The sequence below is a fragment of the Labeo rohita genome, chromosome 2, assembly GCF_022985175.1.
Source record: "Labeo rohita strain BAU-BD-2019 chromosome 2, IGBB_LRoh.1.0, whole genome shotgun sequence".
NCBI classification, from domain to species: domain Eukaryota; kingdom Metazoa; phylum Chordata; class Actinopteri; order Cypriniformes; family Cyprinidae; genus Labeo; species Labeo rohita.
This window is the reverse complement of record NC_066870.1, coordinates 7,812,994-7,826,096: the sequence shown is the minus strand read 5'-3', so window position 1 is coordinate 7,826,096 and position 13,103 is coordinate 7,812,994. Positions and strand designations below refer to the sequence as shown.

Here is a 13,103-nt window from a genome sequence, read left to right as displayed (position 1 = left end):
GAACACCACAACGATTCCTTCCCCAGACCCATACCACTGTCCTTCTCATCTGGAGACCTTCACTGGGGTCAGATAAGACTGGAGATGCTTCTTAAAAATACTAATAACAATGTTTATTATTATGTGTATGTTACTCTGACTTAGACAAATTAGACAAATTAGGCAATTTTCACTGCAAGGAGCCTGTCATTTTATTGTATGTTTTAGATGGATCAATTGTTTGTTCACCAAAAAAAACAAACTACAGATGAATGTATGGCAGAAGGTTTGTTAGCACTTCATGAATGAAATGGATCAAAATCAAATGAACAACATTCTTATCTCAGACGTTTTCATCTCTTAAAGTTTGCTGTGGAATGAGGTCTGTCAAGAGATATAATGTGAAAGATGACACTGGGAAAAAGGTTTTCAGTATTCTTGAGGACAGCGAGTGTTGTAACAGGTCTTTGTGTCCTGGTGCACATTCTTTCATAATGAAAGTTACTAATGTCTCAAATCAAGAGGTCATTAGACTGGTTCACCCACGTTTTCACTGCTGCGGCAGAAATGAGGTATGAATGTTATTCTCATCTTGTTTAGCCTTTAATTATGTTATGTGCTGTATATTATATGTTGTATTTATATTTTAGCTAGAGATTCAGTCTCCGCCAGGCACTGCCATTGGATATGTTCGAAAAAACTGGCATTGCCTACCCAAATTCACTGTCATGGATGAAGAAGGTGAACTGGCATTTAAGATTGAGGGACCGTGTTTATGCTGTACCTGCTGCGAGGATGATAACTTTGAGGTAAAGAACATTCACTCAGACACAGGTTTCATTTTTCCACTGACTATAAGCCTATTGTTTTATTTTATTTTATCTTTTTTTTTTTATTACCTTGTTGAGTATTTAAAGTGTGTTCTGTCCCTTGGTTACCTCGTCCTGTGTTAACGTCATTTAGTACTTTTGCAAGTCTCCACGTGTGCCCTGCATTTCCTGTAAATGTTTATTAAAGACTGTAATTTGTGTTTGATCCACGTCTCCTTGTTCCTTGTTCCCACGTAGTAGCAACTAACCGTGACAGCCACTGTTTAGCATTACTTGATTGTTGCTAATATTAACTTGCACACATAGGCCTACTGCAGCCCATGACACACAAGCCGACATCAAAAAGCTGTTAATCTTACTTACTTTAAATTTCTGTCTTTCATTTTTACTCCACTACATTTCCTAATTAAAATGTATACTTTTACTCCGATACATTTCCCTGAAGCATATTCGTTACTACAAAATAAAGTTGGAAAAACACAGACCTCAAGAAAGCAGGTTTGATGAATCAGTGGTCTGGTGTTTGCATGTTAGACTGCTAAAAAACACCTTTGCTCACGTGCAATCAAGTGCGCGCACAACCGCAGATCATTTTCATTTTACACTCAAGTCGAGCTTGGGACATGCTGTGCGATATAGTACAGTACATCGTCTGTATTAATATGATGAGTGTTGTTGTAATGATGTGCGATTTGACATTATCTAATATATGACCAAATCACACACAGAGAGTGCACGCATGTGATTTATTAATCAATTAAAATTCAAAATTCAAGGAAATTGTAGATAAATTGTAAATTGGAGACGGCAAAAATGCTTCTGTATGTTTTTATTTTTATATAATTTAATATAATTAATCTATATCACACATAGAGTGTGGTTTTTAATCTGGATATCACCACATTAACAAAAGTAATATAAATCATTATACAAGTTTAATAAAGTTAGCAGACTAACATTGTAGACACAATATTGCCTGTTTTTGCCAACAAAAATAGTTCCAAACAAAGATCACAGCACTGTTTTGCATCTCTGAGCAATGGACAGTGTTTACTTATTGAATAAATCAGCTTTTTTCAACAAATTGATTAAATAAATTAGTCACTGATTCACTCATTAACACAGTCAAATGCTTTGTTCCTGAATGAATCAGCCATGTTAAATGAACTGGTTGAATCTCAATGACTCACTAATTTACAGTCACTTGCTGCCACCTTTCAACTTATATATACAGTACTGTGCAAAAGTCTTAGGCCACTAGTATTTTCATCAGCTAAAAAATGGTTTAAAGTCAGTTAAAGTCGGTCTTTTGCTGTAGTGTGTGAGTAGGAAATATCAGATTACATTTCCAAACATTCATTTTGCCATTAATCGTAATAGTGATATTTTTGTTTGCACAAGCAGTCTGACAACAGCGAGTGCTCTGCACAGAGATCTGATCTCATCATCATCCAGTCTGTCTGGAATGACATGAAGAAACAGAACAAACTCAGACAGACTAAATCCAGAAGAACTGTGACAAAGTCTCCAGGATGCTTCAAGAAACCTACCTGCAAAGCTGCAGCACTGTTAAAAGTTTTAGGCACTTGTGTAAAAATGCTGTAAAATGAGGATGCTGTCATAAATAGATTTTCTTTATCAATTACCTTCTATCAACTAAATGAAATCAACATTTGGTGCGACCATTCTTTAAGTTTACAGCAGCTTTTGCCCTAGGTGCACTTGCGCAAAATTTTTCAGGTAGCTTTGCAGGTAGGTCTCTTGAAGCATCTTGGAGACGTTGCCACAGTTCTTCTGGATTTACTCTGTTTCAGTTTGTTCTGTTTCTTCATGTCATTCCAGAGACAGACTGGATAATGATGAGATTAGATCAGTGTGGAGCACTGGCTGTTGTTAGACTCCTTGTGCAAACAAAAATCTCACTAGATTATTACAATTAATGGCAAACAGAATGTTTGTAAATGTAAACCAATATTTTTTACTGACACACTACAGCAAAAATAGAAATAACTCACTTTAAACCATTTTTTAGCTGGTTAAAATACTAGTGGCCTAAAACTTTTGCACAGTACTGTATATATATTAAATAATTGCACATTTTGCATGTCTCCCTTATTTAACACACCTGATTGAGATAATCAGCTCATTAGGAGAGTCCCTGCGTCCCAATGTGCATACTATCCACCCTTTCCGCCCTAAATAGTATTGAAAATTACTACTATCGCATAGAATTTAGGACGGATAATATGCACATTGGGATGCAGGCAGAGATCCATGAACTAAACTAATGAGCTGATGATCTCAATCAGGTGCGATAAATAAGGGAGACATGCAAAATGTGCAGAGCAGGGGTCTCCCAGGACTGGGATTGAGAACCACTGCATTAAACTCTGTGAATACATCTTAATGCCATTTCAGATGCAGATTCCAGAAATGTTTTCTTACATTGTAATAAAGGACACTAAGTGCCAGATAAAGTGCTACTTATTCTTACCCAGTGTTGGGCAAGATCCTTGCTGTCTCAGTCGTTGTCATCTCTCTTCACAGACATTTAAATAAAACAACTTAAATCTCAGCGAATACCTGCCTCATAGGCATGAGAAACATATGTATAGACAAATGAAAATTGTCTACTTTTAAATGAAGTCAGGTCAAAAACAAAGCTTATTATTTCTAATGCAATCATGTTCACGAGCAGCTTCGCTTTTCAAATTTTAAACATCCACCTGAGAAGCACGGACATGTAGGTAAACATCTATATCACTTCCATAAACAAACTTGAATATTCATCAAGTTAGATGTGATGCTCAGCTTTGCAGGTCCTATGGCTGAGAGATAACCGCTTCAGTGAGCTCAGTTATGGTAACGCCATTTATTTGCTCCTTTTCCATTTTGCATTTACTTGTACATTTACTTTCAATACTTAAGTATGTTTATTTAAAAAACAAAACAAAACATTGGTTGTAACAATGGATTATGCCTCTAAATAGCTTAGGCTATTTAATGGTTTGCGATGCTAACTTATATTATTACATATATATACATACGTATGTAGCAGTTAAAGACAGGGTAGGTAATTTTGTTTAAAAACATTTTTATGTTATGCTGGTTGAAAGTCTCTTCACATATATGCATATACCAACCTGGTCTCATGGCAAAAACATACCTGGGGGCACTTTTTTGTGAGATGCGAAATATGTACCAATAAGTACATATCACTGCAGTTTCCAAAAGAAATGAACACTAGAGGCAGAAAAACTCAGGCACCTTTTATTCCTTTTCACACAGAGTTTTGATTAATAAAGTGTAACTTTCGCACAATTACTTGAAGAATATTATGTTATTACTTCAAAACAATTTTAATATGCTGAGAAATTTGCCAAAAAATGCTTCTGAATGTAAGCATCACATATCCAGCTCCATAGCTGTAACACCCCTTGGACTGTTTGTGTTGGTTTTGCCCATTGTCACACCTCGTTGGACTGTGTATGTTGGTTTCTCCCTGCTATGCCCATATTTGGTTCTTCCTGCCCTCGTTGTGTCCTAATTAGTTAACTCGCCTCACCTGTTTGTGTATCATTAGCCACCCTTTATAAGTTGTATTCAGTTCTGTGTTTGTGTCCAATCTTAAGGTTGCTTTGCTGTGTGTTCACCTGCCTTCTTGGATTTACCTGTTTGAAGTTATTAAAATACATGTCGTGTTATTCTCATCTTCGTGCACTTTCTCTGTACACACATACGTGACAATAGCTATGTATTTTCGTAGTCCGTAGGTTTGTTTGGCAGCTCACACAGTACGGAGATGTACTTGAAAGGGGAAGAGCTCCAGTATGAATCCCCTGCACCTATGGTTCGGCAAAACTGTTCAAATCCTCATATAAGGACGTTTGAATGGCACAGTTGCATCAACAAATACGTTTTTGATATCAGTTTTGCATTTATTAACACTATCGGGTATAGGGTTGGGCTTGGTGTAGGGCATATTTCCAACACGATAGAACATTAACTTTTAGCAGCAGTCCCTAGATATTTGAATTCTGAACATTTCTCTTTGAAATGGCCACGAAACATGAAAAAAATGTAGGTATGTATTTTTATGAGACTGGGTTGGTATATACACCTATGTGGAAGGTGTAGAACCACAAAATGTTTGTACAACCAAATGTAAAATAACATTTTCTTCACTGTATAAATTAAATGTAGAATTGTTGAAGTTACAAAAGCTATTCAGTCAAGAGCAGTGAGTATGAATATAAGGAAAGAAACTCAATTCTTGCGCTTTGCCTTAGACGCAGCTCTATGTTTGTGCACTTTGCTCGTAGAACACACTAATTAAGTTGTTTATCATGTCTTCCTGCTCTTGAATGCTTTAAAATCACATGAATATTCAAATGGCCAAGGTGTATTTGTCTGTTAAAGCACAAGAAGACATGAAAGAGGAACCAGTTTGGGGCTTGTGCATGTCAGAGACACAGCTCTCTTTTACACAGTGCAAGTACTAAATGGAGTTATCTTATACGTCTTCTTGCAATTTAATGGTTTAAGATCATTTGAATGTTTAAACTGACAAGGCTTGAAAACAAGTGCAAATCACAAACTTCCGTGATGCTGCAGCAGTGGCCTGACTGAGCAAGTAACAAATCCGACGACTGTCCTGAGCAGAGGTTGTGCTAGACTTGAACATTGTCCATCATTTTGATGGACAGGATCATAAAAATTCTGTCATAATATATTATTACCCGTCATTTTAATTTTCATATTTTAATTTGCTTTTATTTTTGTTCACATTTTCGTTTTTAATCATGAACCTACAGGACGACACTGCAGTGTTTAAAAAAATGCGCTAGGGCTGGATAATTTAGGAATCGATTTCTCGATTTTAATAGATTCTCATTTTAATGAACCAAAATCTACTCTTAAATCACAATTGATCTCTTGGTCTATGCTGTTTTCAGTTGATGAATGGACAGTACATAATGCGTCTTCCTTCCAATAAATAGCAATAGGTTAGGCTTTTGTTACTTTTGATATGAAACAAAGTCTCAGATTACAAATTCAGTCAATTTATTTAGGAAATTCAAGCAATAAATACCGCTTTGGCGCTCTTTCATGTGGCGTGATAGATCGTTGTAGCTTCTGTATACTCGCCTGTGAATAATCAAACGCATAGGAAAACATTTGTGATAGTTTCGTTTTTGTTCTGTATCCTGTGCTCTAATGCCAGACTGGAGCACGCTCATCAACAACTGGGCAGGGGTGGGAATTACAGCTAAAATGTACAATAGATCACTCTCAGTGTAATCTGTCAAAATGACGGATGGCCTTCAGATTTTTCCGTCACTGATAAAAGATTTCTGTCAGTGACAGAGAATTTTCGGTTAACGCGACCTCTGGTCCTGAGCCTCTTTCACCCTGGCCCCAGGCCATCAGGAAATCTTTATTGTCAAGCTCTGAATAGTGTACACTTTACAATAAGGTTCCCCAATTCCCTTAATAAATATTAGTGGTTAGTAACACATCAGTGTACACTATACAGTAAGATTCCAAATTCCCTTAGTGGTAAGTCATGTTAATTAACAGTCTACAAACTTAAATAACATTGATCTTCATTTCATGGACTAAACCACACATATGCTTTGTGAATTCTTAACATTATCAAAGATTAAGTAATGCTGAACAGAAGTACTGTTCATTGTTAGGTATTGTTAACTAATGCATTTACCTTCATTAAGCAACACAACCTTATTGTAAAGTGTAATATGTAAAGTGTTAATGTGTGTTACCTGTCTTATACTGTGACCACAGCTGCTGTCTTTGAATGAGGAAGCGACAGAAGGATCATCTGGCAAGATCTTAAAACCTAGCTCAACCAGTGGACCAAATGCAGGTGCAGATTTTGTGTTGAGGTTTCCAAGCAACCTGGATGTGAAAATGAAAGCTACTCTACTGGGAGTCTGCATATTTATTGTAAATATTGTTAAACATACTTTTATTTATTTTATATTTTTTAAAAAGTTGTAATATAAGACTTGTTTATTGATTTATTATTATTAATTATAACTCAGTTCATTTTCAGGACTACACATGTTATAACACGGAAACTCTTCCGGTCTGGTTAACCTGCTTATGACTGACAGGCTGAAAAATACACAAGGTAGGGCTATGCCACATATATCAATTTCTGCAAACATCCCAGTATGTTTAAAAGATAAAGAGCAAAATAATAATAATAATAATAATAATAATAATAATAATTAAAAAAAAAAAAAAACTGAAGAAAAATACATGTGAAAACTAGAGAGGATCTTGTACACTTTTCAATCCACATGTAACGTGAAAAAAAATTCATACTTGAAAGAGGATCACATGCCAAGATACTAGCTTGTTCTTTTATTGTTACAGGTGCAAAAAATAATGCCCTCAAGTGCATTTAAACAAACATTTTGCATTCTGTTCAAATTCTTTTGAAACATTTAATTTTTACATATGATTACTCGCATATCAACACGTGTATTCAATAAATCAGTTATAGACAAGTTACTTAACTAGGCACATCGATGACGTCGAGGAGGCTGTCCCTGCTGCTGAGATGAGAGTGCTCCAACTCCAGATGTTGAGGCATGAAGAGTTTATCAGGGCCTGGGTGAACCAAGAATGGAGCAGGCGTGAAGGTTTGTTGTAAAGTGAACATCTCTTCGGTTGCTTCTGGGATCCTGGGCCTGTATTTATCAAGCTTCTAAGAATTACTCTCAAGAATACCTCTAAGAATTGACTGAAGTGTAAAAAAAATATTTGGCTCAGAGCTGCGCTTAAAAGTTAGTTATCAAGTATCTCAGTACATTCAACACACATTTGACAATAAAGAATTGTCAAGAGAATACATTATGGCAAGGAAACAAAGCGTCATCACAACCTTCAGTTTGGGGTTGTGCCAATAGACGATCGTATTGTGTATTGATGATAGTTAGAGATATTGCCTGTTGCTGATGCCTTTGACAACAGCAAGACCATTATCATTGTTATTATTATTATCCATCAGAAATATAGCCTAGGTGCCTATCTTTACTGACGCAATGAGTCATTTCAGAAACTTTGCCGTGGCGCTGGTGTGGCCGCAATCTGCTCCGGTTGCTGTGTTGGAGCTATAAGATGCGCCGCAGACATGTGCAGTGTATATAAGGGGTAAGATATTCATTTAGCATACAGTGCAGATAGCTTCACTGATTATAACGGGAGTGTTTTTTAAAGAGCATAATACTCGCGCTAGACGTGTGAAGTCCGTAATGACGTTCTTTGCTCATTTTGAACTACTGAGGAAATGTAACCGTTTGATTAACTGCTTGTCATAAAACATTTCGAAAACATTCCTCGTTTTTCTGAAAGAATTGCACACGTCTCTATCTCCTCAGCACCTTCACAAGCCCCAGCTGGCAACTTCTAACCACTTGAGAGTCTTAAATAACTGGGAGAGTAAGAGTGATTCTTAGCATTAAGAAATTTGATAACTTTTATACTTAAGTTTGAAAGTAGAAGTAAATTTAATGAATTCTCAACACAAGACTAAAATAGCACTTTGAGAAGCTTGATAAATATGGCCCTAGGACAGAGACAGAGGAGATTCATGCGTGGTGAGGTGTTGGAACTGTAGTTATGGATGAATCGTCAGTACAAGTTGGTAAAGCCAAGGAATCTCTGTAACTCTTTGATGGCTGTGGGTGTGGGCCAGGACTTGACTACTTCCACCTTCCTCTCATCCATCTGTATACATTCTCAAATGATGCTGTAACTGAGGAACAGGATTGAGAGCTGCTGGTAGAATGTGCCCTTTTCCGTCTTGAGGTAGAGGCAGTGTTCGCAGAGCCTTTGAAGGACCTTCTAAATGTTATCGTGATGGTTGGCCAGGTTCCGGGAGTACACCAGGATGTCATTGATGTGGACATACATGAACCAGTGAAGGTACTCCCAGAAATACCCCATTCATGTAGCCCTGGAATACTGAGGGGGCATTGACCCGTCCACACAGTATCATCATGAACTCGTAGCGTCCAGTAGGGGCCGCAAATTCTGTTTTCCACTTGTTCCCCTCATAGGTTATAGGCGCTTTGGGGGTCCAGTTTGGTGAAGATGGTACCCACGTGAATGGATAGCAGAACTTAATCTGGTGGTAATCTTATTTTGTGTCTAAGGTCTCAAGCCTCCAATTTTCTTGGCAAATAAGAAACAACTCTATGCAGCAGGGGAGGCTGATGGTCTTATGTAGCCTTGCTGTAGAGCCTCTTTGATATATACCCCCTTATGGCCTTCTGGGATAGAAAGAGGATATATTTTGTCTATAGGCACTGGCTCACCAGGTTGGAGGTTGATGACACAGTCCCATGGTCAATGAGGTAGTAGTTGTTAAGCTATTTTGGTCAGACTACACTGTTAAAAGATCATAGAAGGTAGGAATATCCAAAGACTGTTTCTCTTAAACAGGGGTGGCCAGCTTAAGTCCTAGAGAGCCACAGTCAGTCAAAGTCAGAGTTTTTCTCTAACCTTGATTAAAAACTCACCTTCCTATAGCTTTCTAGTAATTCTTGGACCTTGGTTAGCTTGTTCAGGTATCATTGATTAGGACTGGCTGCAGGACTGTGGATTTCCAGAACTGACACTGACCACCTCAAGTGGCTAGAAGGGATACAGCTACGACTGGAAACTAACAATGAAACGAATTGTTCTAGCTATTAGACTGTGTTTTTTAACGTCTACATCTACCCCAACCCTAAACTTAGCCCTTACTATAATAATAATAATAATAATAAAAAAAAACAGAATTATTGTTGTACAGTGTGACAAAAGTAACGTTAGATTAATGTGCGCATGCCCAGTAGCTAGAGCTGTATTCCTTGTAGCCTTTACCAATGAATTCCGCACACCCTTTACGCGGAAACTACAGTGCAAAAATAATAAATAAAAAGCTTCTTTAAAAGGCAAAATAATGCTTCCACATTTTCTTAATATGAAAATTACAAAACCACCAGACTGATAAAAATGCAGGCCATTTTCTCAATATGCGATGTTGTGTGGTACACAACAAAGTGGGATGGGTGGTCACCCTAGTGGTTTCACTATCTTTACATGCACCAGACGGTACACAGTTGGAGTGATATGTGGGACGAGAGGACAGAAGTAGGAAGAAAGAAGGCAGACTAAATGCATGACTGAAGATTCAGTGAGAAGAGTTTGCTTAAATACAGCTGATGAGTGCGATGATTGGAAACAGGTATGGTTAGAACTCAGGAGACTGTGAACATAGTGTCAGGGTGGAACCTAGTGAAGCATTACACTGTGTTGGCATGTACCAAATATTTCCACAAATTTCTTCCCTTAGAAAACACTCATAGAGGTCCACCATTAAACCCTTCTTTACATTTTTCATCATTTTTAAATGATGATTTTGATATTGTTACTAACAGATGTATGTGTTGACAGTTTTGAAATTGGTGTGTCGACGTGTTGAAAAACCTGAGATAGTTTTTTTTTTTCTTTTATAAATGAGACATTGTTTAAACTATATACTTCATTGAAAGATGAATCCAATCATTGTTTTTTTTTTTTTTTCTTTTTTTTTTATCTAAAAATTAAGCATATCATTTTCTTGACTCCATATCAAAGACCATTCTTTTAGAACAAATAGGCCTTTGCATTTTTCTTAAGAACTGACTAAACGGTAAACCCTGTTTAAATGGGCACACATAGCTGCTTAAGGCACCTAATAGGTTGTTTATGTGTGTCGGTTTTTTGATATACCGCTGTTGATAAAGTTTTTACTTTTAAAACTGTGGTATCAAGAAATTGGAGCTATCTATAATTGTATTCCATATCAAATTTAATATAACCACCACAACAATGCATATATACATGAATAGAATGTAGTACCTCCTTTTGAGCCCCTCAAAAAGTATAAAAATGTTGTTGATATATTCACAACAAAATCAAATCAAATCAAAAGATAAGATAAAATAAAATAAAATAAAATATTTTTTTTTTTATAAAACTTTTACATTGCAAAAGTCACTAACAATACATTTATTTTTCTGCAGACCATATACCTCTTATGTTTACTTGTTTTGTGAAATTCTTGATTTCAAAACTGACAAATTACACATTATGACTTTTAGTTTGTGGCTCTCTTATAAGAAGATTACACAGAGCTTAAATTTGTTATTTAAAAGTGAAGTTAACACTGCAGTAACCACAAACATCTACAGCTGAAGTTCTCTCTAATTTTACAGGTGCTGTGAAAACCACCTGGGACCTTGGGTTGCTCATCATGGAAAATCCATACTATGTTTTTATTCAAAGCTTGTCCATTGCCTTGATAGGTGAAATTAATTGAAGTGTGCATGTTAATTGCACAGACATGTATATTTTCTCCTTTCTTAAATTTGACTTTTTTTCCCAGACCATTTACCACAGTATGTGAATTTGTCAATTTTATTATGCAATAAACATCTGGAAACTTTACATTTCGTATCAGACTTTTTGTGTGTGATACTTTTAGTGTCCCTTAAACCTAAACATTATAAGCTTGTTTGTTGTCTAAAATGTTCCACTACCTGTTGTATATGCACAAGTTTACATTAAAAATGTTTACTCTCAGAATAAAAATTTACTGATAATTTATCACCCCCTTGTCATCCAAGATGTTCGTGTCTTTCTTCTTCAGTCGTAAAGAAATTATGTTTCTTGGGGAAAACATACAAGAATTTTTCTCCTTATAATGGACTTCTGTGGTGCCTGTGAGATTAAACTTCCAAAATACAGTTTCAATGCAGCTTCAAAGGGCTCTAAACAATCCCAGCCGAGGAAGAAGGGTCTTATCTAGTGAAAAGATTGGTTATTTTCCAAAAAAAAGTGTTTTACTTTTTTTGTAAAAGGCATTTGATCTTCTTTGCATGTTCACTTTGTAAACACTGGGTCGGTACTTCTGCAGCAATGTAGGAGAATTTTGAAATTGGAGGAGAAAATTAAATGGGAGTTTTTCGACATTTTAGAAGTTCAAACTCGCAGGAACCATATAAGTTCACTATATGGAGAAAAATTCTGGAATGTTTTCCTCAGGAAACATAATTTCTTTATGACTAAAGAAAGAAAGACACAAACATCTTGGATGACAAGGGGGTGAGTAAATTATCTGGAAATTTTTGTTCTGAACGTGAACGTGAACAGACGTGTTGTTCATTGTTAAATCATGTTAGCTAATGCATTAACCAACAAAAAACAAACAAAAAAACTTAGATCTTAGATCACTAAAATAATATATATATGTAAAAAAACAGGAACATACTGTAGATGAGGACTAGTTAGTAACCAGCTTATTGTGTTAATGTGTCTTACACTGTGACCACAGCTGCTGTCTTTGAATGAGGAAGCGACAGAAAGATCATATGGCAAGATCTTCAAACCTTTCCTATTTAGTGGACCAGATGCACTTGCAGCTTTTGTGCTGAGGTTTCCAAGCAACCTGGATGTCAAAATGAAAGCTACTGTACTGGGTGCCTGCATACTTATTGTAAATATTGTTAAAATACTTTTAAAACATTTTCATTTTTATAATATGAGATGTGTTCATAATTGAAAAGTATAACTTGTTTATTTATCATTATTAATTATAACTCACTTCATTTTCAGGACTACATGTACTATAACACACAAAAACTATCGGTATCGTGACCTGCATATATCAGTGGCAATATTAATGAGAAGCTTCAAACATTTAAAATAAATATAATTTATTTTCCAAGTTCTGGATTAAGTTTGAGGATGATTCTCACCAAACTAATTTTTTGGTAAGGTTTTTTTTTTTTTTTTTTTTTTTTTTTTTAATTAAAAATGTATTTTTACATTTGTATAATTCACAGTATTTATATACCAAGCAACACAAAATCTGAGGAAATAAATACATTTCAAAACTAGGGAGGATCTTGTGCATTTTTTTATCTACTTGCAACATAATTCTAAGTTGCAAAAAAAAAAAAATCCTCTAAAAAACTCAATACATGAAATACATTTATTGCGTATTCAAAAAAAAAAAAAAAAACAAATCAAATGCAGAGACACTAACAATCTTCTTTTATTATCTTCTTTCACATTCTTTTTATATTCTTTTGAAACATTTTATCTTTATATATGATTACTGTCATGAATCTGGCCGGTGACCAGGGGGGAAGTCCGAGCGTGTCTGATTGGCTACAGGTGGCGCAATCAGCGCGATGGGAGATGGGAGACGTAGTCCGGGGTGTAGTGCAAAAG

At 35.9% G+C, this 13,103-nt stretch overlaps 1 protein-coding gene across 1 annotated transcript; it reads left to right on the top strand.

Moving 5' to 3' along the window:
* Nucleotides 1-443: 443 nt before the first annotated feature.
* LOC127154708 (phospholipid scramblase 1-like) lies at nt 444-11,132 on the top strand. Its single transcript, XM_051096442.1, has 5 exons — nt 444-551; nt 630-788; nt 6,615-6,776; nt 6,886-6,963; nt 11,084-11,132. Exons 1-4 carry the CDS (start codon nt 474-476, stop codon nt 6,937-6,939), a joined length of 453 nt encoding a protein of 150 aa, XP_050952399.1. The 5' UTR covers nt 444-473; the 3' UTR covers nt 6,940-6,963; nt 11,084-11,132.
* The last annotated feature ends 1,971 nt before the right edge of the window (nt 11,133-13,103 follow it).